General features: G+C 39.5%; 5 protein-coding genes across 7 annotated transcripts; 4 read left to right on the forward strand and 1 right to left on the reverse strand.

The window, feature by feature from the left end:
• The first annotated feature begins 2,331 nt into the window (after nucleotides 1-2,331).
• Nucleotides 2,332-3,372, forward strand: LOC137963554 (photosystem II reaction center proteins PsbY, chloroplastic-like). The gene has a single exon (XM_068810676.1). The coding sequence runs from the start codon at nucleotides 2,460-2,462 to the stop codon at nucleotides 3,057-3,059; it is 600 nt and encodes a 199-aa protein (XP_068666777.1). The 5' UTR covers nucleotides 2,332-2,459; the 3' UTR covers nucleotides 3,060-3,372.
• Nucleotides 3,373-3,933: 561 nt separating this feature from the next.
• Nucleotides 3,934-9,389, reverse strand: LOC137962929 (MA3 DOMAIN-CONTAINING TRANSLATION REGULATORY FACTOR 1-like). The gene is made up of 4 exons (XM_068810067.1): nucleotides 9,131-9,389; nucleotides 8,796-9,027; nucleotides 6,230-6,324; nucleotides 3,934-6,077 (listed from the first exon to the last, which is right to left on the reverse strand). The coding sequence occupies exons 2-4, from the start codon at nucleotides 9,013-9,015 to the stop codon at nucleotides 4,254-4,256; spliced, it is 2,139 nt and encodes a 712-aa protein (XP_068666168.1). The 5' UTR covers nucleotides 9,016-9,027; nucleotides 9,131-9,389; the 3' UTR covers nucleotides 3,934-4,253.
• Nucleotides 9,390-11,611: 2,222 nt separating this feature from the next.
• On the forward strand, nucleotides 11,612-16,489 carry LOC137963780 (uncharacterized). Of its 2 annotated transcripts, none has more exons than XM_068810983.1 (5): nucleotides 11,612-11,716; nucleotides 13,281-13,594; nucleotides 15,294-15,452; nucleotides 15,555-15,636; nucleotides 16,095-16,489. In XM_068810983.1, the coding sequence occupies exons 2-5, from the start codon at nucleotides 13,289-13,291 to the stop codon at nucleotides 16,244-16,246; spliced, it is 699 nt and encodes a 232-aa protein (XP_068667084.1). In that variant the 5' UTR covers nucleotides 11,612-11,716; nucleotides 13,281-13,288; the 3' UTR covers nucleotides 16,247-16,489. The 2 variants fall into 2 exon arrangements, with proteins under 2 accessions (XP_068667084.1, XP_068667083.1); XM_068810982.1 differs by lacking the exon at nucleotides 11,612-11,716 and adding an exon at nucleotides 12,609-12,669.
• Nucleotides 16,490-16,937: 448 nt separating this feature from the next.
• Nucleotides 16,938-18,149, forward strand: LOC137962140 (uncharacterized mitochondrial protein AtMg00810-like). The gene has a single exon (XM_068808864.1). The coding sequence runs from the start codon at nucleotides 16,938-16,940 to the stop codon at nucleotides 18,147-18,149; it is 1,212 nt and encodes a 403-aa protein (XP_068664965.1).
• Nucleotides 18,150-18,643: 494 nt separating this feature from the next.
• LOC137962550 (ultraviolet-B receptor UVR8-like) lies at nucleotides 18,644-22,840 on the forward strand. Of its 2 annotated transcripts, none has more exons than XM_068809482.1 (7): nucleotides 18,644-18,911; nucleotides 19,857-19,934; nucleotides 20,017-20,283; nucleotides 20,376-20,725; nucleotides 20,882-21,283; nucleotides 21,445-21,829; nucleotides 22,244-22,840. In XM_068809482.1, exons 3-7 carry the CDS (start codon nucleotides 20,077-20,079, stop codon nucleotides 22,484-22,486), a joined length of 1,587 nt encoding a protein of 528 aa, XP_068665583.1. In that variant the 5' UTR covers nucleotides 18,644-18,911; nucleotides 19,857-19,934; nucleotides 20,017-20,076; the 3' UTR covers nucleotides 22,487-22,840. The 2 variants fall into 2 exon arrangements, with proteins under 2 accessions (XP_068665583.1, XP_068665584.1); XM_068809483.1 differs by lacking the exon at nucleotides 18,644-18,911 and adding an exon at nucleotides 18,968-19,264.
• Nucleotides 22,841-24,163: the final 1,323 nt, after the last annotated feature.

The following is a 24,163-nucleotide window of genomic DNA, read 5'->3' on the forward strand; positions in this document are numbered from 1 at the left end:
ATGGGTCCAATTTGAAGTTCAGATGCCCTAGTTCTATCCTATATGGGTCCCATCTACATGTGTAGGCAAATTGTTGTGTTTATGTGTTAGTTGGTGTGTGGACTTAGTCTAAGTTGATTTGTATAAGTTTGTTCAAACTTGGACAAATGGGAGGACCCTCTTAATTCCATGAATGATGAGTGAGAAGCTAAGATGACCAAATTATGACATAGCTTTTGAACAACATAGAATTCTGATTACAAAGTCAAACTATGATCAGGAAAGTAATTTATTAAAGAATTGTAACCTCTATGATATTAGCGCTATACCATCCTTTCACTATGGATGAGGAGCTTCATAAGCAATTCAATCAGATTCATGTGGCTAAGTTTCTTGATAGGTTAAGCCTTGAATATGACGTAATCTTCATTTCTCGTTGTTGATGATATACCTTCATAAGAAAGCTTTTAACAAAATTGTTCAAGTCGAGATAGTTGTAGATCTACAACGCAATAAGGATAATTAAGGGCAAAGAGGCACCCCGTGGTCATGGGATGGGGTAGTAGAGGATGAGGTTGAGATACTTTTGCCACGATAGAGGATATGTTGATGATAGAAGTGATAAGAGCTACGTTCATTGTGGATTGTCGTTGGGTCTACACTATAAATTACAAAGTAGGTAGGTCATAAAAAGGTATAAAACTAGACTTGTAGTTAAGGGGTATACTCAAATATATAGTACAAATGTATTTGAGATGTTTTTGTCTGTAATTTGTTGACGTCTATTTGTATTTTTCATTTTTATTGTTATTATCAGAGGCTAGCTCTTGTTTCAACTAGACATGAAAAATACCTTATTTTACTGGAATTTGGAAGAAGAGGCATACATTGAGCGACCTTCTAAGTATGCTACTCAAGGGAAATCAAGAAAGTGTACAGGTTGAACAAGCCCATTTATGGCCTCAAGTAGAGCCCCGAAATGTAGTATGATAAGTTCAACAAAGTGAATATATCCTTAGGTTTTACCGAAAGTTGTTTGACCACTCATTATTTGTTTTCAAAAGGCGTTTTGGAGTTGTGGTGTAAATTGTGTATGTGGGATAACTTAGTGTTGTTAGGATGCGATGCAAGGGGTATCAAAGAAGTCAAGGAACAACTTGCAAATTATTTTCAAATGAAACACTTGGGACCTCTCAAATATTTTATTGGTATTGCGGTAGCGAGAAGTAAAGCATGAATTATTTTGGTACAAAGAAAATATGTCACAATATGCTACAAGTGTATGTTTTGCTAGGAGTAAAGCCTTGTCATTAAATTTAGTCAATGAACTTTAACTTAAAACAATAATAAGATAAAAAATGCCCCCTTCCAAAATAAAATTTTCAATTTATTTATGTGCTTATGAGTGGCTTTGTGTAAATTGCATTAATGTATATTGCTCATGCACTTCCAAGCCTTAAACCATAAACCCTAATCCTACTACTTAAATGAGAGTAATATATCGATGAAATACATGGTTAAGAGATTTTCTACCCCTTTTCTCAGTCATAAGAAACTTATGTCATTTGTCACATTTCAATGGCTAATGGATCATGATTTAGAATGAGGGTTGTGTCAGAGTGGTTCCGTCCACTCTTGTAGGCGGTAAATTTCTGTACCTAAAAAATAGGTCTGTTGGGTTGTATTGGCTAGCCGCTGTCATGGTATCAGAGTTGGGCACGCCATGTCCCGCGTTCGAATCCCGTGAGAGGCGGTCAAGAATAGGTGGGGTGGGTGTCAAAGTGGTTTTGTCCACTCTTGTAGGCGGTAACTTTTCACACCTAACAGATCAGTCTATTGGGTGTATTGGCTAACCGTTGTCAGGTTGGTGGTTTTAAGATGTAACATTTTTATATATCTTATGGGTACCTCCAAAATTTAAGATGATTCACAAAACCTACCAATAATTTGGGCATCAACTTAAAATGGTTTTGAACTAGTTTAACTTGGTTTAACTGCAGGTTACATAGAAATGATGTCATAATAATATTTTCTAAACCCTAAATCCTAAACCCGAAACTGATTGAACAGAATTAACGGCTTGATTAGGCCTAGGCGTTTTTTTGAAAAAATGTATGACAATAATGTTATTCATAGGAAAATTCATCCATATGCTTCTAATAAAACAATGACACAGTGGGCTAACAGAGTACTTGAATCATGATCAACGAGTAATATTAGGCTGTTCAAGGAAATATATGATAAGAGAATCATCCCAAATCAGAGGAAATGGGTATGGAATTTGAGGCCCAAATCATCCCATTCACTCTGTGGATAAGAAGAAAATCTTCTTTGCACAATCTTATTGGATCTCATTCTCATGGTCTCCACATCCACATTTTGCATAGCAAATCGCCCTTTCCTCTGCATCCTCTCAAGAGTGCTCTTTCTTCTCTGGTGAAAGCAGTTTGCAGTCGATCTACATTAGACTCTGCACAGCAATGGCAGCAACAATAGCCACCATGGCCATGCTCAACGCCAAGTGTTTGAGCACGAAAACGCCTGCCGTCCCCAACCAATCCAAGCCGACGCTAAAACCCATTTCGCTTCTCTCGCTACAGAACCTACCCAAGGGTCTGTCGATCTCCAAACTGAACAACAACTCCAACCCCTCGTCTCTCCTCGGCACCGCCCTGGCCGGCGCCATCTTCTCCTCCCTGAGCTGTTGTGAATCCGCCATGGCGGTGCAGCAAATAGCTGACCTCGCCGCCGATGGCGACAACCGTGGGCTGGCCCTCTTGATTCCCATCGTCCCGGCCATTCTCTGGGTGCTCTACAACATTCTTCAGCCCGCACTCAACCAGCTGAACAAAATGAGGAGCTCCAACGGGGTGATTGTGGGACTTGGCCTTGGCCTCGGAGCGTGGGCTGCCTCCTCATCAAGTGCTTCCGCCGGAGAAGTGGCGGCCATCGCCGAGGCCTCGTCGAACGACAGCAGGGGATTGCTTCTGTTGTTTGTGATTACCCCGGCTGTGCTCTGGGTGCTTTACAATATTCTTCAACCAGCTTTGAATCAGCTCAACAGGATGAGGTCCCAGTAAGCCTTGGATGGACTGATGTTAAATCAAATTCTCTCTGTGTGTATGAATTTTTTGAGCTTGAGACTGAGATCATGCATGATTATGTGTAAGATGGGTTTTGACTGGGTTGCTACCTCCTCCAGAAATTTCTTTTATGTAATATTTACACGCTGCAAATATCCATCGGATTCTCTTGTTATCCTCCAGAACAGGGAAGACTGTATCACTCGAATCTAGATCATCTTTCTACTTGATAATTTCAAACTTCCATTTTTCATCTAAAGCTAGAGTTCTCAAATATTTGTCATAATGGATGAAGATTTACATGCTGCAATTTTCTGTGCATTATTAACCACTCTTAATTTTTCTCCCACAAGTAATTATATGTTGATTACGTGGGAATAGCTCCTCTCAACTGTCATTGCTGCTGCAAATTAAAATCTTTATCCCTACGATTGCGCATCATATACTCTAAAACTAGTTCCGTTCATTTGACTTTTCTGTACACTCTCGAAGGCTTTTGAGGCATCAGTTGATGTTCTCTGCTTCATCAATCCTTATAACTTACTCTGACTCATGACCGACTCTTCAGTTTTGGACCGATCAATGGAGCATTCTAGTGTCACCACTGCGAATTACCTTAGCCAACACAATGTTCTGATAATAATAATAATATTTTTTTCTTCCACATGAAATATCCACCGGAGTCGGGGCAGTGAAGATTGTTACCTTCTCATCGTAGCAAAATGTTACAGGCTGCCCATCTGCCAAAAACGTCCTGGCATCATCTCTTCATTTGTAGAGCAATAGGAGCACCCGTTGACAACTGAACACAATAAGGATGTAACCAGCAAGCACGCTATCAACACTAAAAAAGCGAAGAAGAATAAATACGTGTAAGAAGTACCTAAAATCTCCATGTAAAAGAAGGAATCTAGTTTTAAAAAACAAAAAAGTACAACTAATCAAATTTGGTCGTCCTCGTATCATCTACTCCCTTCTTCCTCCCCCCACCCTTGATCTAACTAAAAGGCCAATAATCCTACAAAACAAATCCAACACTGAGGCGATCTTTTTACACGGGGATTAAAAAATCCCCCCCTTTTTCGTGACCGAACCTCTCAAGTATACAAACCCTAGATTACAGTACAGATGAGGTCAAATTTACCAATAAACATTTTACGAAGCAAGAGGTATGCCCTTCCAGTTTTCCTTTCAAGCCAGATTCTCTGTGACGGCTACAGCCGGAGAAGTAGCTCCAGCACCTGTTGCAAACGAAGGTAGCAGCCACCCATTCTTCTTTGCGTGTTCAACATAGAAACTGAACTTGTCCTCTGCATCGGGGATATCAAGGGCCAAATCATCAAGCCCATCTCTAATCCTTGCAAAACCCTTGGTCATTTGATTAATCGTAATAAGACCTTCACCAAAACACTCTTGAAGAAGATCTAACATGTGGTCATTCTTCTTCTCCATAGCCATGACTAGTGCTTTCTTCACCACTTCATGATTAAAGAAGGGCATTCCAAGATCCCGGATGCACTGGCAAGCCTCACCAACCACCCCACCCGTTTCGTATTCCTCTAGAAGCTTTGTTATCTTGTCCTTTGCATCTTCCACAGCCCATCCAGTCCCACCACCCCAGCATCGAAGGATCCGCTCACCAGCATGGCGAGCAGAAAGGAGAGATCTAGCCATGTGGGCTGTTTCAGTTCCAGTACAATTCGCAGGAAGCTTACTGCTGATTTCCTCCAGATTTAGGGGGACCAAGATATCATCAATCACAGCTCGTGCAAGAAAGAGAGCCAACTCATTTGATGCATCCAGAATGTCCAATGCAGTATCCTCAGCAGATTCCAATAGCATAACAAATCCATTAACAATGTCTTCTGTCGTGAAAATCTCCGTATGAAGGGAAGAAAGCAAGACCGAAGCCATTTCTTTCTCTCTGTTCTTCCTGTCCATTGCTAAGGTGATCAACTTCTTTAGAAATATTGGGTTGAATTCTGAAGCAGCCAGATCTTCAAGGCTGCGGATGAGTTCTGGAATGTCATCTGAAAGGAAGTACTCATGGATTATGGTCACTATTTCCTCCTTGTACCTCCTCACTTTTTCATTATCTACTTCCCTTGACTCCCCTTCTGAGGATTTCAAAAATGATGCATCCAGCCAACCCTTCGCTATGGCTACTGGGACCATTTCCTCAAAAATGGATTTTGCTGTTGGGATATCTAGAGAGAGATCATCAAGACTCTCAGCCAATCTGCAGAAGCCCTTCGCCATCTGACTAGAACTTATAAGGCCTTCATCAGCAGCTTCTTTCAGTAGTTTCAACACAAGAGGTTCCGCAGGTCGGATCTCCATAGCAACAATTAGGGCTCGCTTCACAACCTCATGGTGGAAAAAGGAAACACCAAGTTCTCTAATGCACCTACAAGCTTCAGCTGTATCTCCACTTTCAGTATACTCTCTCAACAAATCGGCAATCTTTTTTTTTACCTCTTCAACAGTGACATGAGTAGTTCCACCCCACCTTCGCTCAACGAGTTCAGCATGATGTGGAGCAGAAAGGTAGCTCTTTTCAGCTGTTTGGACAACCTGGAAGGCCTTGGAAGATTCAGGAAATTTCTTCATAGCTCTAGTGAGGAAAGCAGGAGGGAGTATGTCATCAACCACCGCACGTGCAATGAAGAGGGCCAGCACATCAACTGCATCAAGAATGTCTAGGGCCAGGTCATCGACAGACTCAAGAAGCATGATAAATCCCTGGCTAATTTGGTCTGAACTGATCACATCTGCATAGAGGGCTGAAAAAAGAACTGATGCCATTTCCTTCTCTTTGTCATGCCTATCCATAGCCATGGAGACAAGTCTTTTAACAAAATAGTGATGATACTCATAAGATCCGAGATCCCTGAGGTCTGAAGCAGCCACTTCCACCTCCCCAGTGTTGAAATATTCTTCTATTATAGGGATGACAGCCTTCTTAAAATCGTCAAAAAGGGTAGTTATAGTAGCACCTACTAGCTGATACGGTTCCTGGAATTAAAATAACAGAAACTCACCATTGTTATACCCTACTAACAAGAAGTACCATGCCTTGTCTTATTAAAAAGATCATTAGAGGCACCTAACCGCTTTCTACAAACCCAAAAAACTTGTCTCTAATAAGAGCAGAACCTGAAGATTACCTCACCACTGTCATAATTTGGATCGTTTCGATCAACGTGCGAGCCATCATCAGTATCGAGTAGCTTCCCCCACGTGCCCTTTCCACCCGCACCATCTTCATTAATTACAAAGTGCATATCGATATTAAAAAGAACCAAACTATAACCAAGGAATAAAAATTGAAACCATTGTTCAGAATCATTACTATCAGTAGGAAAATTGCACATAGGAAAAACAATAACAACTTCAACGGCACTACGAACTTATGGTGCATTCCAACGCTTTTCCTAAAAAATTGTTTTTTCAATGTTATTCTACAAGAAATTGTTGACAACAGATTTTGGCAATAAACCATATGATAAATCTTGAACTAAACTTGTTTGGTTCCAAACCACAAATTTTTTGGTATGTTATGGAGCAACTCAATCTATCAATTAAAGTAACTAAGCAAACTAACCTATTTAATCAATCGCATCGCAATGCTATTGTGTCATACATTTGATATTTGGTTCACATTCGCAGAACAAAATGCTCAATGAGGGCAGTACCAATGATTGACCGGATGATCATGTCTTTTTTTTTCTAGAAGGCACAGATGATGATCTAATTTGCCAAATTAATTTCATTAAATGATTACATACATCCTGTATATCCTCTTCTAGCTCGGAAAAAAAATACTCATTGCAATCATGTGATGACATGACTGAAAACAATGCTGGCCTTCGACTCATCTTTTTCTTTTTGAAACTAAAACATCAATTATATACTCAATAGCTCAGGAAATCATGAAAGAAAAAATAAAAACTTATAAGTTACACAAAAAAAGGCACATAAGCAAAAATTAGGAAAGCCTTTTGATCTAGTACTGTGAAAAATAAATAAAGAACTTATGGTGGCCATCTAGTTTCTTGATAGAAAGTCTTTGGTTTGTTCACTGGTGTCAGGTTACTTTCAGCATATGAGCACATGCATACGTCTATAAATCAAAGAAAAAAAATCTTAATTAATTGATCATGAAACTGATAATTCAGAGAGAATGCTGATGTATAACCCTAGCCCTACCCAAAGTGTCAGAGCTAGGTCGTTCCGGTCCACCCCTGGTCCACCTGGGTTAGATACTTGGCTTTCCACATTTAACAGACCGGTCTTTTAGGTTATGTTTGACACAAAGTACCCCATGTCAAAGCAACCATCTATTGGCAATCATCTTTTTTATTCTACTTTAATAACTAAGTTATTTATATTCTTTTTGAACTTTGCTAGTCGTCTATAAGAAAAAATATGTATTAAAAAGAAAGTAATTCCAAGTACACCCTAGAAGTGTCAATTGCCTAGCTGACTCCTTGCTAGGAGCAGAGTTTCCAAGCACTACCTCACTGTGGAAACCTCTCACCTGCTCGATAGTGGCTTAAAATTTCCTTTTTAAAGCCATTTAGTTGATTCTCTTTTTTATCCTCCCGTTAGAACTATTTTACAAAATAATCCTTTTAGTAATTGCTCCAGAATGACAACTAAAGACCTTTATAACATCAGAATTCTTTATTAAGTGCACCAACATCGGGTGTAATAGTGGCCTGATTTTTTTATCTTTCAGAAAGATGTTTTGGCTCCTGTATCTGTTATGATTGCGTATCTTTAGCTCTTGGCTTTAGTTTAGTTTATGACCATTACAACATTGGAACAGTGACACTGACCTTCCCAAACCCCTCAGAGGAATCCAAGAACAAAACGGTCCCCACTAAAGGCATCCAACTCCAATATTTGGAGGAAAACAATAAAGTTTGCACGGGCAACTAATCATCTAATAAAATGCTAACAAATAGTGGCCAAGATGGATTGCTTTAAACTACAATAGATAGCTCCAATCAACTGCAAAATCCTACACCCAAATATGGTGTGTTTAGTGGTTCAATTTTTTTTTTTTTTTGAAGAAGTGTTTAGTTATTCAATAGAAGCAACTACTTCACCATACATCCTAGAGACCCGAAGAGAACACAAATCTACCTAGAGAGAATAATCGAAACATCCTTGACGGTAACCAAATCCTCCTGCAGAAAGAAAGAGAAGCGCATAGAGAACAACTACAAGCATTTTAACCATTCACCTCAAAGATACCAACTGGATCCTAAAAGCACTAGACTTAACATAAATCATAGATGATCCGGCACAAAAGATGTGATTTAAGAAATAGACTCAAAGAATTTAAATCAGCAGGTTACCAAAAAAGTAACTTGAACTGCTCTTCTAGCAATGCTTTTATGGACAGTGCATTATTTAGAAAAGGATGATTCGTAAATTTATATCCAAACATTGAAGTTAAGAAAGAGGTGATACATCAGCACGCAGACCAAAAATTATGAAAAGGCATATGGTTGCATCCTTCAGATAGCCAGCAAAGCAGCAATTCGTAATTCACCGCAAACTTCGGAAATAGTAACATACAGTAGATAATGGACAACATAACGCTCTAATTATATAAACGTCGCCCCGCCCCCCGCCCCCTACCAGCAGAAATAACACTAGTCCGGAAAAGATACTTCAAGAATAAAGAAAAGAAACAAAAAAATGAAAGAACGACAGACTAACCCTTCTTGACACGAATGAGCTTTCCAGAGTGCGATCTGCGCACGTGCCTCACAGCAAAACCAACCGTGGGAGCTTTCCCTCCGGTGGAAACCTTTATCTGATGCTCCGGAAGTAACGAGGTCGGCGATTTCGGTGACGAAGACAGAACATCAGCATTCTGAGACGCTATCTTCAACAATTCTCTCTGGTCCTCAGTCAAGAACCCCTCGTTCGATGCCATTCGGTTCCACACCTAATAAACACCACAAATCGACAACACAGCACACCTCCCTCAGTCCCCCCCCCCTTCGCATTGACAAACCAGTAAAACACAAACACGATGACGGAAAATTTACCTTCAGAGACTTATATCATACAAAGTCACAGAAACTCCCGGATTCCAAACTTATCAACGTTCAATACGCCATTACGGACGGAGACGGTGAAGTTTCCTTTTCAGACGAACCGAGTCTTGGCCCGGATCTCGAGCCAAGACACAGAAGGAAAGACCAAAAGCGCCTCTGAAGCCCTAGATTCCTGGTTTCTCTCTCTCTCTCTCTCTCTAGCGCTCTGTCTCACTCTAGCTTGTCGATGGCGGAAGCGAGAAATGGGAAGAAAAAGAGAGGAATAGGAAGAGACAATTGAGGGCGAGGGAGAGATCTTTTATAGGCGGTTTATGTCCACGTCACCGTATGGGAGTTTCGAGTATATCTCTTAGGTCGTCCACGTGGCATCGAATTGGACCGGCTGGGAGTTAGGGCTTTCGCCGTCGAAGGAAATTACGAAGTGGCCCTTTACATGTCTCGGAAATGTGCATTTGTGAAATGACTAAATTACCATCATACTGATTTTGAATTCAGCAGGAGGCAAAGGACAATATCGTCATGTTTTCGATACACTTCTAATTAAGAGGGACGGATGGACCGATCTGCTCGGACAAGCTATTCAAGTCGATACTTATCCATATAATTCCAATTTCCGGTGTTAATTACTCTTAATTCTCTGATAATTATATAATTAATTTTAAATTGTTTGAAAATAACGGATAAATTTATTATGAAAATTTAAAAAATATTCTGTTTTCTCCTCTCTTTTTTTCTTTTCGTTTCATCTGCATCCTCCAGTCCCTTCATCTCTGGTTCATCTAAAATCATCTAAAACCAGGTAGCTGAATTCTCGGCAGAGTTTTCATCAATGACCTGATGCATAATTTACTGAGCATTTAAATTCTTGGTGGACTGATTAACTGAGGTAGGAAGGAATGGGTGAATTAACTGAGCACTTAAAACGGTTCTTCTTTGTCTGAATAACTGAGCTAGAAAGAAGACGTTTGTCATCTAAGAAGGGCAACTAAAAGATTACCCATATGCTTTCAGAAACAGTAGTTACAGGACTCGATTTCCTTAACTTTTCAATTCACTCAAAATTCTCTTGAAGACAGTCTTCTTGCATTATCATCAACATTTCTGCTACCTGGTTAGGAGCCATCAGAAGGAAGAGAATGAAAATAAGAACACAAGAAATTTTTTAGTCGAGTTCTCAGCAATAAGAAATAAAATTTCATTAAACAAGGACAATATAGAACTCAGCTAGGTGAATATTCAGACTTCTTTTTTTTTTTTCTTTTTAAACAAAGCTCGGTCAAAATGGATATGATGTAAAAGCAAATTTGTCCAAGCTTGTTCAGCTTAGCTCATGGACATTCCTGCCCATAGTTAACATTCTGTAATCAAGATATACAGAGAAGTGCAGGAGTTGCTCGCTTCCTCTTCTTCTACCAGAAATAGGTGATTAAATCCCTTAATCAGAGAAGTTTAAGGGGACATATCTTTGAAAAGTTTAACCTTCGAGGCCTTAGAGAGAAGTGCAACAGGACCTTATACAATGATTAGCCCGAGCGATACAAATACGGTTCCACACTTTCCCGTACGGAGAATACCCGTGGAAATTCGGTGGCCAAATTCACGGCCTTCAGGGGGGGGAGGGGGGGGAGGGGGATTCGAACTCGGGACTAACCTGCTCTGATACCACGTTGAAACCAATTACGCTAAAACCTCGAGGCCTTAGTAAGAGGCGCAACAGGACCTTATACAAGGATTGGCCCGAGCGATATAAATACAGTTCCACAAAAGCTTTATCTCTTACATGTAAAAGTTTATTCCACTTTCAGATAATAAGCTAGTTTAAGAATGGGTATAACAGTTTTTGCTCCTTGTCAGGTACCAAATACCTAATTGATCTTATTGGTGAAAAAATAGTCCATATGGCATCACCTGACAAGGAGCTAAATATTAATCAAATCTACAGAGGACCAGAAGACTCAAGCATCTAATAAGCATCTAAACAAGCATGGTTACTTTTATAATATCTAGATACTTAAGCAAATTCTTATGTTTTACAATATCTAAATTATTACTCTTAAATTAGTAATTTAATATACTATTAAAAGTCATGAATATAAAAAAATAATAAATAAGATATTTCATGAATAAAATAAAATAGATTTTTGTTTAGTCTAAATTATTACAATAATTACCAAGTAAAATAAAATATCAATTTAATTAATTATAAAATATATATAGAATACTTAAACAAAAATGTTTATTCTAGATACTTGATCAAATTCTTACTTTTACAATATCTTAATTATCACTTTTAAATTAATAATATAATATAATATTAAAAGTCATTAATATAATAAATAAGGTATTTTATTAATAAAATAATATTAATATTCTATTAAAATCCAATTGAATTAGTTTAGTCTCATACTTTCCCTATTGAAAATGAATTCACTTTTAAATTAGAAGTCGTTCCATTGAGGGGAATAGGAGGAAACGTCTGCCGCGTCCAAAGTGCCCAGCTCAAGGCAAAAACCGAAGCATCAAGGGAAGCAGAGAAGAGAAAGGGCAGGAGGGGTGAGAAGTTTGTGTCGGAGATAGGTAGGCTTCCATCTATGCATTTTCTCCTTAAATTCGTTCTGTGCGAGCCTCCTCTGTTTGACACTTTTCTATTATATGTGTTATTTCTTTGTTCTATGGTCATCCTTCAATCAGTTGTAAGGTCTCTCTGCTGTTCGGTTCTCTTCTCCTCCTTTGATTCTTATTCTTACATTTGAACTTCTCATTTAGTTTTCTGTTGTTATTCTCGACTCATCCATGTCTATTAAATATATTTTATGTGTCAAGTAAGAGCAAAATCCTACTTTGCTGTTGCTGCAGTAATTATCTCATATTTAGTTCTGTTAGTTTGATCTTCTAAACCTGCTTCGCGCCCATCAAATGTTTGTTTCCTCTACCTTTCGTGGTGCATTTTATATACGATTTCTTAAGCACTGCGGTAATGTTGGGAGATAGCCTCTTCGTTAGGGGAAACAATCATTGTAAGGATTCTGCTTTAGTTTCTAGATCAAGTATTTCCCATCCCCTGCGAAACAATGATGGTAAAAAAGAAAATGCATTGCCTCTGACTGCACTCGTAGTGCACTTCCTTTGCTGTACTAGTTATGTTTGTGTCATTCCAGCGAAGCTTATATGGTTACTTAGCACCTATATAGTGTTGTTGTTCTAGTGAATAGAAGTTGGTCTGATTTTGCATTGTTTAGTCAGGTACTGCCAAACCTTTGATATGCTCAGTGTCGTGACAGTTTTACTATGTCATGCGACTGTAGATTTTGCTTAACGGAAGCTATAACCTCATTTTGGTTACTGGTCTGGGCATTTGGACTTTGTGGGAATAGTTGGTCTCTGACAACATAGATGTAAAAAAATTCTTGTTTAGGCGAAGAGGGAAAGCTCCGTCTTAGACCACTTTGCATACTTAATCATTCTAATGCCATGACAAACAGAGATGACTTGGCTGAGATGCAAGACTTCTCACCAAGTTGAAAAACATGGTACAAACATAGCATTTTGATTATGAATTGGTTATCATTTACTTGAATAATTTTAAGAGTGTTCTGTTGGTTTACTTGTTTTGGAGGAGATCTCAATTTTCTAGTCATAGGTTGTAACCATTTGGATTTTGCAGCTCTTTCATTAGATGTTTGCATTTTTCATAGTTGTTGGGAGAAATAGTCTAGATATTTTTGAGAGCCTTTCAGCCTGAAGATCCTCTCCTGGAGACAGCATTGAGATGGTAGGCAGGTAGAGGAAATTTCTTTTCTGAAATTGTGTGAAATATAGGAAGTATAAATATCTGTATCTATAGCACAATTGATATGAATAAATGTTAAATTTTCCCTTACAAGGGCTTTAATATCCAATACAGTTAGGAATTGCTTGTGTTTCATATATTATATAGAAGTTAGCTGGGTTTGCTCTGCTGATTTCAACATAAGGGTGTTCTTTTTAATAAAAAAAGGTTGGTCCTGTGATAGAGGATGATGGAGCTGAAAAATGTTGCAGCATCACACTGATATCTTAAGGATCCCATTTTTTGTGCTGTTCATTGTCTGTCCACTATTCAGCCCATTCTCACTAGTTTACCCCACTGATTGTTGAACAGGAAAGGAAATGGCAGCTGAACAAGAAGAAGAGAAAGCTGCAATTTTCCAGGAAGATGACAGTGATGATGAAAATCCACCAATGCTGAGCTCACACACTCTGGAAGCCCTGAAAGAATTTCTTGAAGAGCAGAAACAACAACAAAATGCTGATGATGGTGAAGTGGTTCTGGTTTCAGAGGATTGGAGGCTGAGTCAGTTCTGGTATGATAGAGAAACTGCAGATACTGTGGCCACGGAGGTCAGAAATCTCAGTGTTTCATCTTCTTCACCTATTGCCTGCATTGCGTGCCCCACCATCTACGCATACCTCAAGGTTGTCTTTTCTTTCTAGCTGACTTTTTTGTGAGGCCCAAACGCAACAGAATGTGTCAAAGTTTATTCTATGTATATCAGTGTCTCTTTTGCTTTGTTAAGGAGGACTATATAACACCTTTCAGTAAAAAAAAAGAAATAAAAAAAAATATACAGGGTTTAGGGTTTGCCTCCCCCCCCCCCTTAAATTTTGGAACATATTTATTTTAAGGTCACTCTCCCTAAAATTTTGGGGATTTGTATGTTATGTTCATTTTGTTTCGCCTCAAAATTTACACCCCTCCCTTATTCTGTCTTTTCCCTTAGTGTGATTTGCCCCCTCTATAAAAAATTTCTGGCTCTGCAACTGTAGGAAGCCCTGGTTTTCAAGTGGGTTGTTTGAATGTGCGAAAAATCTTGGAAGTGGGTGAGTACACCTACATAAGCTTTGAATTGGGATGATCCTGAGCTTATTAGTTAGAAAAGCGGTCTCATAATTTGGTGGTTATATGAGGATAAACTAGAACTTCACTTGTAGATGGTAGCAGAGCAATTACAAGCCCAGGTCTGTCTATTTGTTCTTCATGCCTCAAGGGGGTCACTTATTTAGTCCAGGGCAGAAACTCTCTTCTCTCAATGGTTAGGATGTGTCAAGACCTTTTACATATGTGCATGTCTTAAGCTGGTTGTTTGAGGACATGAAGCAAGTTGGTATTGGGCGAATAGTCCCATGTTGATTATATGTTTGGATGACCTTAGCTTATTAATTGGGAAGTAATTACTTCTTTTGAAATGAACTAGGACTTGCCTGCTACTAACAAGAACCCAAAATTTACTGAGCAATATCATTAATGATTATATGGGTTGCAGAAATTTAATCATGTTGCAAAATGGAGAAATTCTTCCTCAAACTGGCAAAAACAGTCTCCCTATTTGTTTCTATGTATTAATGTACCTCTGAGAGGATGGCCTATGGAAGAAACATGACTTCACTTTTTGTATTTCAAAGTAGTCTCAAAATCAAATTATTTTCTTGTCTTATACCGTGTTCTGACTGATAGAGGTAACCTCGGTTGGGATGAAGAAACCCTCCCAACCAGGAGAAGGAAGGGAAACCAAAAGAAAAACTACAAAATAAGAGAATGATGCCAAGAAGGGAAGGGTACTTAACTGAGACCAGCTTTATAACCTCGACAGTACACTTTGTGCATAGACTGCTCCCATCAGAGTTGGGGATATGATGAACATGGAAGTTCTGTGGTTTCATCAAGATGTTTAAAGTTTCTCATCTATTCCCTTTTGTTTGGCTGGAGTAACAGATCTGAGATATGGATTAGTTATTCTCTTCAGCAGCAATTATAATCTCTGACATTTTTTTTCCTCTCAGTTATATCTCATTTCGATGACCTTGTAGTTTTCTTTTTGTATCTCTTTCTGATGGACTTCTCCTTCAGAAACTTAGACCAGTTTTTAACAAGCATCGACCAGAAAGTCAAAACATCACTTCACTATTTAATAAAAGTATCATTGTTATGCTTTAAGCATCGAATTCTTCTGATGCTATCTGCAAATATGATGGTCCGATTCTCTTGATTGCATGGACCATATATTTTTAAGAATTGTTAGTTTCGGTTAATAATTGGTCAAATATTTATGACCTGTTATTCTGTCACCCCAGAATTTTTGTATTATGAAGATTCTAATACGTGCCTTAATTTCAGAAAATTGATCCTAGCATCCCGGTGAAACTACTCGAGTTTGATAGTCGATTTTCACAGTATGGGAGTGATTTCACTTTCTATGACTACAACCATCCAGAAGAGTTGCCAGAGGCCATGAAGCATGCCTACCAAATTATTGTTGCGGATCCCCCTTACCTGGTAAAATATTAGGAACATCTATGTATTTATTTTACATGTTTTATTACTCAATACAATAAACGTTTGAGCTTGGTATCTGTGTTGTTTTGCTTCTGATGGCAGAGTAAGGAGTGCTTAGAGAAAGTTGCCCGGACAATATCTTTCCTGGTGAGACCCGGAGAATGTTACCTGCTTCTACTTACAGGTTGGATCTTTCTCCACTTCTGCTTATGATTTATTTGCCTCACCATACAGATGAAAGTCTTGACCCAAAATCTTACTTCTTGGAACACTAGTCATTGTTTAGGAGGGAGTTTTTAGTATGCATGAACAGCTTTCGTCTTATTTTAAGAGAATCTGATTGTTTGAATTTGGTCTGATGACAATTTTCTTACCCGATGAGATTTTATGCCAAGAAGCATCTAACATCAGCCTTACATCTTGTGAGAAATGGCACAATGCTTGTGCCCATACAACTTTTTCTTATGGTCGATCAACCAGTTGATATTCATCACTTATTTATGTTTTACTTACTGCCTCCAAACAAGCTTCTGAACTTCTAAGATTTTTTACTTTAATTATTTAGTTCTAGTTAATGATGTTTTCCAGATTTTTATTTTTGGTATGTCACTCATTCTTCTTTGAAACTTGTCAAATCTTTAGGCGAAGTGCAGAAAGACATTGCAGCTGAGCTCTTGGGATTGTATCCATGTGGGTTCAGACCGCAGCACTCGAGCAAGCTCGGTAATGAATTCAGGCTATTCACAAACTATGATCCAGGCGAAAGATTAGGCTGCTGGGAGAGGCCCCATTAGCTCCCAGCGAGGCTCCCTTTGGCTCACACTATTTTTCATGGGTTTAGAACATTGAGTTTTAATAGCAAACACTCGCCTATTTATCTCACTGACTTCTGAATCCATTTAACACAGTGATTATATAATCTGTTCCTATAATCTCTTTTTCAAGGATCCTTATCTACTTGAGTAACAGGCTTCAATTGAAACTTATTTAATCAATAGGAAACTAGTTAAGTAATTTCCTTGCTACTTCTGCTTATAGTAATGAGTCATGAGTACGAGCTGGTTGCTTGTAATCTGTCTATTCTTGCAATTTTAGCTTGTGGCCATGTCTTTTTATGTGAAATGCTGTGCATGTATTGAGTTGCATCGACTTGCCAACTCGCTTTGTCTTCATCTTTGGACAAAAGCTTCCACTCAGGAAGAAGAATCCGACTGCCGATCATGACTCCCCCTTGGTTCCTCGGTGTGTTGCCGGAAAGAGCCAGGACAAGATGAGCAGGTAGCAGAGAACCGGAGAAGACAGAGATGCAGACGGAGACCTCCTGTTGAAGATCATGCCAAAACAGAACACTGCACTTTCAGTCCTGTCATCAAAGCTACCACTATTCGGGTTGTGCTCTCTATTGCTGTCACAAATCGCTGGTCTCTTCGTCAATTGGATGTCAAAAATGATTTCCTCAATGGTACTCTAAATGAGCAAGTCTATATGGAACAGCCACCAGGGTATATTGATCCGCGCTTTCCTGATCATGTTTGCAAGCTTCAGAAAGCTCTCTATGGCCTCAAACAAGCTCCTCGAGCCTGGTTTCAGCGGTTCAGCTCTTTTCTTATTCATCTTGGCTTCTACTGTAGTCGTGCTGACCCTTCGCTCTTTGTCTTTCATCGGCACTCTGACATCCTTTACTTGCTCTTATATGTCGATGATATTATTCTTACGGGCAACAATCCCTCTATTCTTGATAGCTTTGCCACGAAGCTTCATTCTGAATTTGCTACTAAGGATTTGGGCTCACTCAGCTATTTTCTTGGTCTTGAAGCTATACCAACCGCTGATGGCCTCTTCCTCAGTCAGTTGAAATATGCACGCGACATCCTTGCCCGAGCTACATTACTTGAGAGCAAGCCTGTGCACACTCCTATGGTGGTTTCTCAGCAATTATCCTCTGTTGGTCCATTGTTTTCGGACCCCACTCTTTATCGCTCCCTTGTTGGGGCTCTTCAGTATTTGACCATTACGCGTCCTGATATTGCTCATGCTGTCAACTCAGTCAGTCAATTTTTACACTCTCCCACTGCTGACCACTTTTTTGCTGTTAAACGCATTCTTCGGTATGTCAAAGGTACTCTCCATTATGGTATGTCCTTCCGTCCATCCGCTTCACCGGGAACTTTAGTTGCGTATTCTGATGCTGACTGGGCCGGATGTCCTGACACTCGCCGCTCCACCTCAGGTTACTCTATTTACCTTGGTGATACCTTAGTCTCATGGAGTGCAAAGAAGCAACCTACGGTTTCTTGTTCCAGCTGTGAGTCTGAATATCGTGCTCTTGCTCTCACGGCCGCTGAACTTATCTGGCTCACCCATCTTCTTCTTGATCTCAGAGTTTCCCTCCATGAGCGGCCACTTCTCTTATGCGATAACAAAAACGCTCTCTTCCTGAGTTCCAACCCTATTGTCCACAAGAGGGCCAAACATGTTGAGTTAGACATTCATTTTTTACGAGAACTTGTTGCTGCTGGCAAGATTCGCACTCAATACGTGCCCTCCCACTTACAGGTTGCAGATATCTTCACCAAAAGCGTCTCTCAGACTCTTTTTCAGTTTTTTCGATTCAAGCTACACGTCTGTCCTAATCCGACGCTCAGCTTGCGGGGGGTTGTTGAAGATCATGCCAAAACAGAACACTGCACTGTTTAGGGCATTCAATTACAGAGGATTATGCTCCATAATTACAGGAGCTAATCAAGCTCCATCATACCTATTATGTACAAATTACAATCCTATGTAATCAATTGTAATCTCTATAATTGATATACATACAACTATAAATACATACAACTCACCTGAGAGTATGGTGAATTTTCAATCTTCTCACCTCCCATGTTGAAGCTCTGACGAACGGAAGCCACGAAAGAACGGTCGTAAGCAAGCTATAACTCTGTGTTGGAAAAGTTGCATTATTTTTTTAAAAAATTAAATATAAATTTAATAAAAATATTTTCTTAATTAAAAAATTTGAGAATATATTCATGGTCAAAGGGCGGAGTAATTCTGGTCACCACCTTTCCTTTTAACCGGAGGCCGTGGTTAAATCCGTTACTCGAGTTAAGGATCATCTGACGTGGCAGAAGAAGCTGCGTATATATTGGGAATAGCTTTGCGTCCTCACTTCTTCGAAGACACCTCATCGCTTTAATAACGCAAATACACGAAAACTGAGAAAGAGAGAAGAGAGGAGAGGAAAAAAAAATTCCCATCCTTTTCATGCGAATTCTCCTTCCACTTGTCACCCAATTGTACAGAATCCAAAGAAACTAAACGCCCTTGATCGAAATATCACCTTCTTCCGCTACAATTCGTCAACGGAATCGCGTAATTCCGTCGAGAAATCGTTAATATCCGGCGGGAACTTCACTGATGTTGTTAGATTTTTCAGGAGCCGAAGAACAACTCCAACATGTAATTGCCGTTCATGGGTTTTTGTGTATTGATATGAATGATCGGGAATGAGGAGGGATGAAAAGATTCTGATCCTCTTGATGGGTGTTTGTCTCTTTTTTTTTTTTTTTTTTTTTTCATTTTTATTGGTTGCGATTGGTGTTGGAGAATTAAGTTAGCAGTTGCTGTGCGGATTTTGGAACTCTTGAGTTGATCGGAATTCGTTCCATGGGTTAGGATATGATTTTTTTTTTGGGTCGACTCTATGGGAGTTGGTGATCATTTTTCTCAGATTTTTGTTTTCTTTGTTTGATTTTACTTGGATCTGCTTATGGAGCGAGTCCCATGGTTGGTGTCTAAAATCCCTGATGCTGGTGAGAAAACAATCCTTTTGATGATCGAAAATTCTTTTCTTTCCAGTTCTCTTTTGGAAGAATATCCTTTGTTTGTGAACAGTGTAGAGTCCTTTACTTATTTCCCTCTCGCGTCGTCTATTCCCCTGATTACAGATGGAAGGTCATTCTCTTCGTGCTCGTCTGGTGAGAGTTTGGAGATTTGTTTTTGCTTTTTCATTTTAGTTGCCGTTTTTCTGCGTGTACAACGCGTTTGGACTCGTGATTTTTGGTTTGATTTGCTCTTTTCTTCATGATCTCTTTGCTTGATTATGAATTTTTTTTTAAAAAAAGGTACCATTCAGGGAACATTTATCCTCTGATCCTAGCCTTTTTTTGAGGTCTCTCTTTTCTTATATTCTCGTATCTTCTGTTTTCATCTTTTTGTTAACTGAGCTCCGATATAATCGATTCATTGTTCTAGTTTATCTTCTTGCATCAATTTCCCTTCTCTGTTTTCTGGGTCTTTGCGGTTTGCATTCTCTGTTTCCAGCTTCAATGTTCGGTTTTCTTTTCTTTTGTGAAAAGGCTAATTGCTGTAAGTGGAATTTGTATTTCTTTTCTTTCGCTATAGGTCTGTAAATTTGGATTAGCTGATCGATTCTTGCATGGTGGAAGCTTCCCCTGAAGACTCTGTTTTGTGGACTTAAATGTGAGTGATTTGCTTCCATTAATATCTGAACCATTTACGGTACTGTTTTATGTGCACAAGTGATGAAATTTCTACTTTGCAGTTCAAGACTTCCCTTCTTCCTCTTGGCTAGCTTGGGCACTGCCAAAAAATCGCAGTGCCCATGGATGCCACAACCAGTGGGCCGCCATCAATACAATCTTACCAATTACTCTCTCTTGCCTCCCCCTTGCAAACTTTCCAACGCCACCAACGCCATTGTTTTGGTGACTCCACCCCAGGAGAGTTCCCTTTGGCCGCAAATCCCTCGATCGTCCTCCATGTCCTTACTGGGTGTAAATTGGATCCCAAAGACCTCGCTAAGCTTGAGGCAAGTTCCATTTCTCACTAAATTAGTTCAGCAAAGTCATTCTCCATTTTAGAATCGATAATGCTGCTGATAAATTCTGGACGGTCTTGCAGGCGACTTGTTCTTTCTTTAGGCATCCTGCCAACTTTGCTCCGGACTTTCATTTGTCCATAGCAGAGCTTGCAGCATTGGATATGTGCCACAGGAGAGCCATATTCAAGCCCATGACTCTGGAAGAAAAGGAACTGTTAAAACAGAGGTGCGGGGGCTCATGGAAACTTGTCTTAAGGTTTTTGCTGGCTGGGGAGGCATGTTCTAGGAGAGAGAAATCACAGGCAATTGCTGGTCCTGGTCATAGTATTGCAGTGACAGCCTGCGGGGCTGTTTACTCTTTCGGGTCTAACAGCTCAGGACAACTTGGACACGGCACCTTGGAAGATGAATGGCGACCTCGCTTGATCAGGTTTTTGAAATTGTCAGACACTTTGTTATCTCATAATCAAATAAGGAAGAAGAAACTGAAACAAGAAAATTAAGTTGAGGATTTGTCATAATGGCAAGAAACAATAAAAATTTAATTTTTGAGACCTCAAATACCAATCTTCTTGATACTCTGCAGATCTCTTCAAGGCATAAGGATTATACAAGCAGCAGCGGGGGCTGGCCGAACCATGCTGATTAGTGACAGTGGGCGTGTTTATGCCTTTGGGAAGGACTCTTTTGGAGAAGCAGAGTATGGGGTTCAGGGCAGTAAGCTTGTCACTACGCCTCAACTGGTTGAGTCCTTGAAGGAAATATATGTGGTTCAAGCAGCAATTGGGAATTTCTTCACGGCGGTGCTCTCCAGAGAAGGCCGGGTGTACACATTTTCGTGGGGTTGTGATGCCAAACTTGGTCATCAAACTGAACCAAGTGATCTAGAGCCTCATCTCCTTCAGGGTCCTCTGGAGAACATCCCAGTCGTGCAAATTGCTGCTGGGTATTGCTACCTTCTAGCCTTGGCCTGTCAACCTACTGGCATGTAAGAATAATCTGCTGATGAGACCTCTTTTCCCCTTTTAATTTCACAGTCACTGAAGTGGAGATATCTATCTCTTCTGTGCAAAGCGCTCATAGTAGTAATCAAAGCGAGACTATCTAAAAAATTTCAAATTTTCCCATCCATTTTTTCTTCTATTGCAGGTCAGTATACTCGGTGGGGTGTGGTCTTGGGGGGAAGCTTGGCCACGGGTCTAGAACTGATGAGAGGTACCCGAGACTGATCGAACAATTTCAGACTTTGAATCTGCAGCCCATGGTGGTTGCTGCAGGTGCTTGGCATGCAGCGGTGGTTGGTCAGGATGGACGTGTTTGCACATGGGGCTGGGGCCGTTATGGCTGCTTAGGTCATGGAAATGAAGACTGTGAATCAGTTCCCAAGGTCGTGGAAGCCCTGAGCAAGGTCAAAGCTGTTCATCTTGCTACAGGTGATTATACCACGTTTGTTGTCTCTGAAAATGGTGACGTTTACTCGTTTGGGTGTGGGGAATCGTCTAGTCTTGGACACTCCACTGGAGCTGATGGACGGGTTAGTGACCCTTTTATCTCCTTATTCTCTTCTTTGCTTTACTATGATCAGTATTTCATCAAGAGCATGAGCATCTGTTTTCTCGTCGTCCCTGTTGTTGAATTTGATAGTTCAGCACAGACAAGAAATTACTTAGTTCTTACTTTTTGTTGAATCTTGTAATTACCATTTGTTATCGTGTTCAAATGGCTGGGTCAAAGCTTTAAACTGGTAAGATTTTCTTCAAATTAACGGCATTGAATGCTGACCAGAGTTTCTGAATGGAAACACTGAATGAACAAAGGCATCATTTCCATTTCTTCTCTGCTTGTGATTTGGTGCCGTTGCTGTCATTCTCTCAAACCTTTGATGCTCATTAGCTAACTGCAATGGATCCACGACTGATTAGTATTCTCCTTGCTGGATTCTTACCAGGGTAACAGACACCCGAACGTGCCAACCCCGGAGCTTGTCACCTCGTTAAAGCGAGTGAACGAACGAGTCGTGCAGATTAGCCTAACCAATTCGATATACTGGAATGCCCATACCTTTGCCCTCGCAGACACCGGCAAGCTCTACGCTTTCGGCTCCGGTGACAAAGGGCAACTGGGAGTCGAGCTCATGGCTCAGCAGAGCGAGCGAGGAAGCCCAGAACTGGTTCACATTGATCTCAATTAGTTGTAGGCAGGGACGGTAAAAACTGCCCTCTCACCAACATAATTCTTGCATTTAGCATCTGTTTATTCTCTCCATTAGCGTCCTCCCTGACTTAGCTCAAGAACATGGTCATGGTCGTCGACTGATTGTGCTTTCAGCCTTTCAGCGTCTCAAACCATCTGCCGTCCATTTGTACATATGATCAACCTCTGTGTTGGAAAAAACAAAAAAAAACACAGTGAGTAGCTCCTGCAAAGCTGGATTTCTCTAGGAACCTCAACAAGTGTTCATATAACTACATATAAATATGTCAGGGTCTCTTGTGACTATTCATCAAGAACAAACAGTGTAGGATTAATTCTGGTTTATCCATACTTGGGGAGTCCGATGGTGTTCTTTATGTTTCCTGAACCGCAGGAAACGACAACTGCATTTCATTTTAAAAATCTGTTTTTGATGCGATAATTTTAGGGTAGTTTGAATTTTGAAGCAGGAAATCATATGGGGTTTCTATAAAAAACAAGACTGTCGCCACCAACGGGGAGGGATTTGTTCTGTACACGGAAAAGCTTGCGTGTTGGACCAGTCTGGTTTTGAGCTTCGTTTCCGCTCTCTGGTATCCAAAATCAATACTATAATTGAGCACTCATTTCTTTCTAATTTTTTATAGAGATGAAATAATTATAAGTAAATTATTTGCATGGATAAAGTATTCATGAAAATTTGACCAACTTACCTTGTAGCTAATACAATTTGTTGACCATAATTCATGAACTATAGGTGACATATTATGGACATCCATGAATAGTTTGATGTTTCTTTCTCTTGAGAGAGATTATGATAAGAACCTACTTGAGACAGGTCAGTTATCTTTTCTTAAAAGTGCAAGGAAGGGTCGAAAGAGAGAGGTTATAAAGGTTAGAATAAGAGAGAAGGGAAGAAAAGAGAAGAAGGATGCTACGACACGAATTCGAGGTGGAGAGGAGAGCAAGAAAGATTTGGAACATGTTGAACTGGTCTCTTTTTTCGTCCAATACATATATTTATAACATTATTTGGAAAACTCTTTAATCAATAAGGATTACATAACTCAATGAGAGATTTTAAAAAATTGAAAGAATTATATCAATCTAGGAGAGATTTTTAATTAAAAATAAATTTGATCGAATTATCGAGAAGAGGGAGGTATCTTTTCCTTTTTGCCCCATGCCCCACGCTCCTTGTTTCTCCGAGGTGATACTTTCTATTTTGTGGTAGCTTCTCTTTATGTTTTTCTTTTCTCTTGTTTCTTTCGGGGTAATTTTGGGGGTAAGAATTCCTAATTCGTCTAAAGTTCTTGTTTCAATAATTTAAAAGGAGGGGAAAGTTTTTTTTACTAATGATTATGATGGGGATTTTTTGGTGTATTCATTATTCCACGAATTACCAAAAAAAAGTGAGTTTCATCAAAATTCAAGATCTAATACTAATAAATAAAATAATTCAAATGAATCTCCAATCCTCAAATTAAGGGGGTTTTTGGCACTCACTTCTTGTTTTAATCTTATCTTATTTTTTCTAGTGTAGATACAAACTCTTTAATCAGATTTCCCATTGTTTGTTATAATGGCATAAATGCAAGATTTTTTTTTTAAATGAATTGTTTAAAAAATAATTTTCAATAAGAAATTTGTTCAAAAAAAAAAATTCATCATTTTT

The sequence above is a fragment of the Aristolochia californica genome, unplaced genomic scaffold, assembly GCF_029961685.1.
Source record: "Aristolochia californica isolate CCGP_79_NKW_82.1479 unplaced genomic scaffold, dmAriCali1.0.hap1 SCAF_4, whole genome shotgun sequence".
In the NCBI taxonomy this organism is placed as follows: Eukaryota; Viridiplantae; Streptophyta; class Magnoliopsida; order Piperales; family Aristolochiaceae; genus Aristolochia; species Aristolochia californica.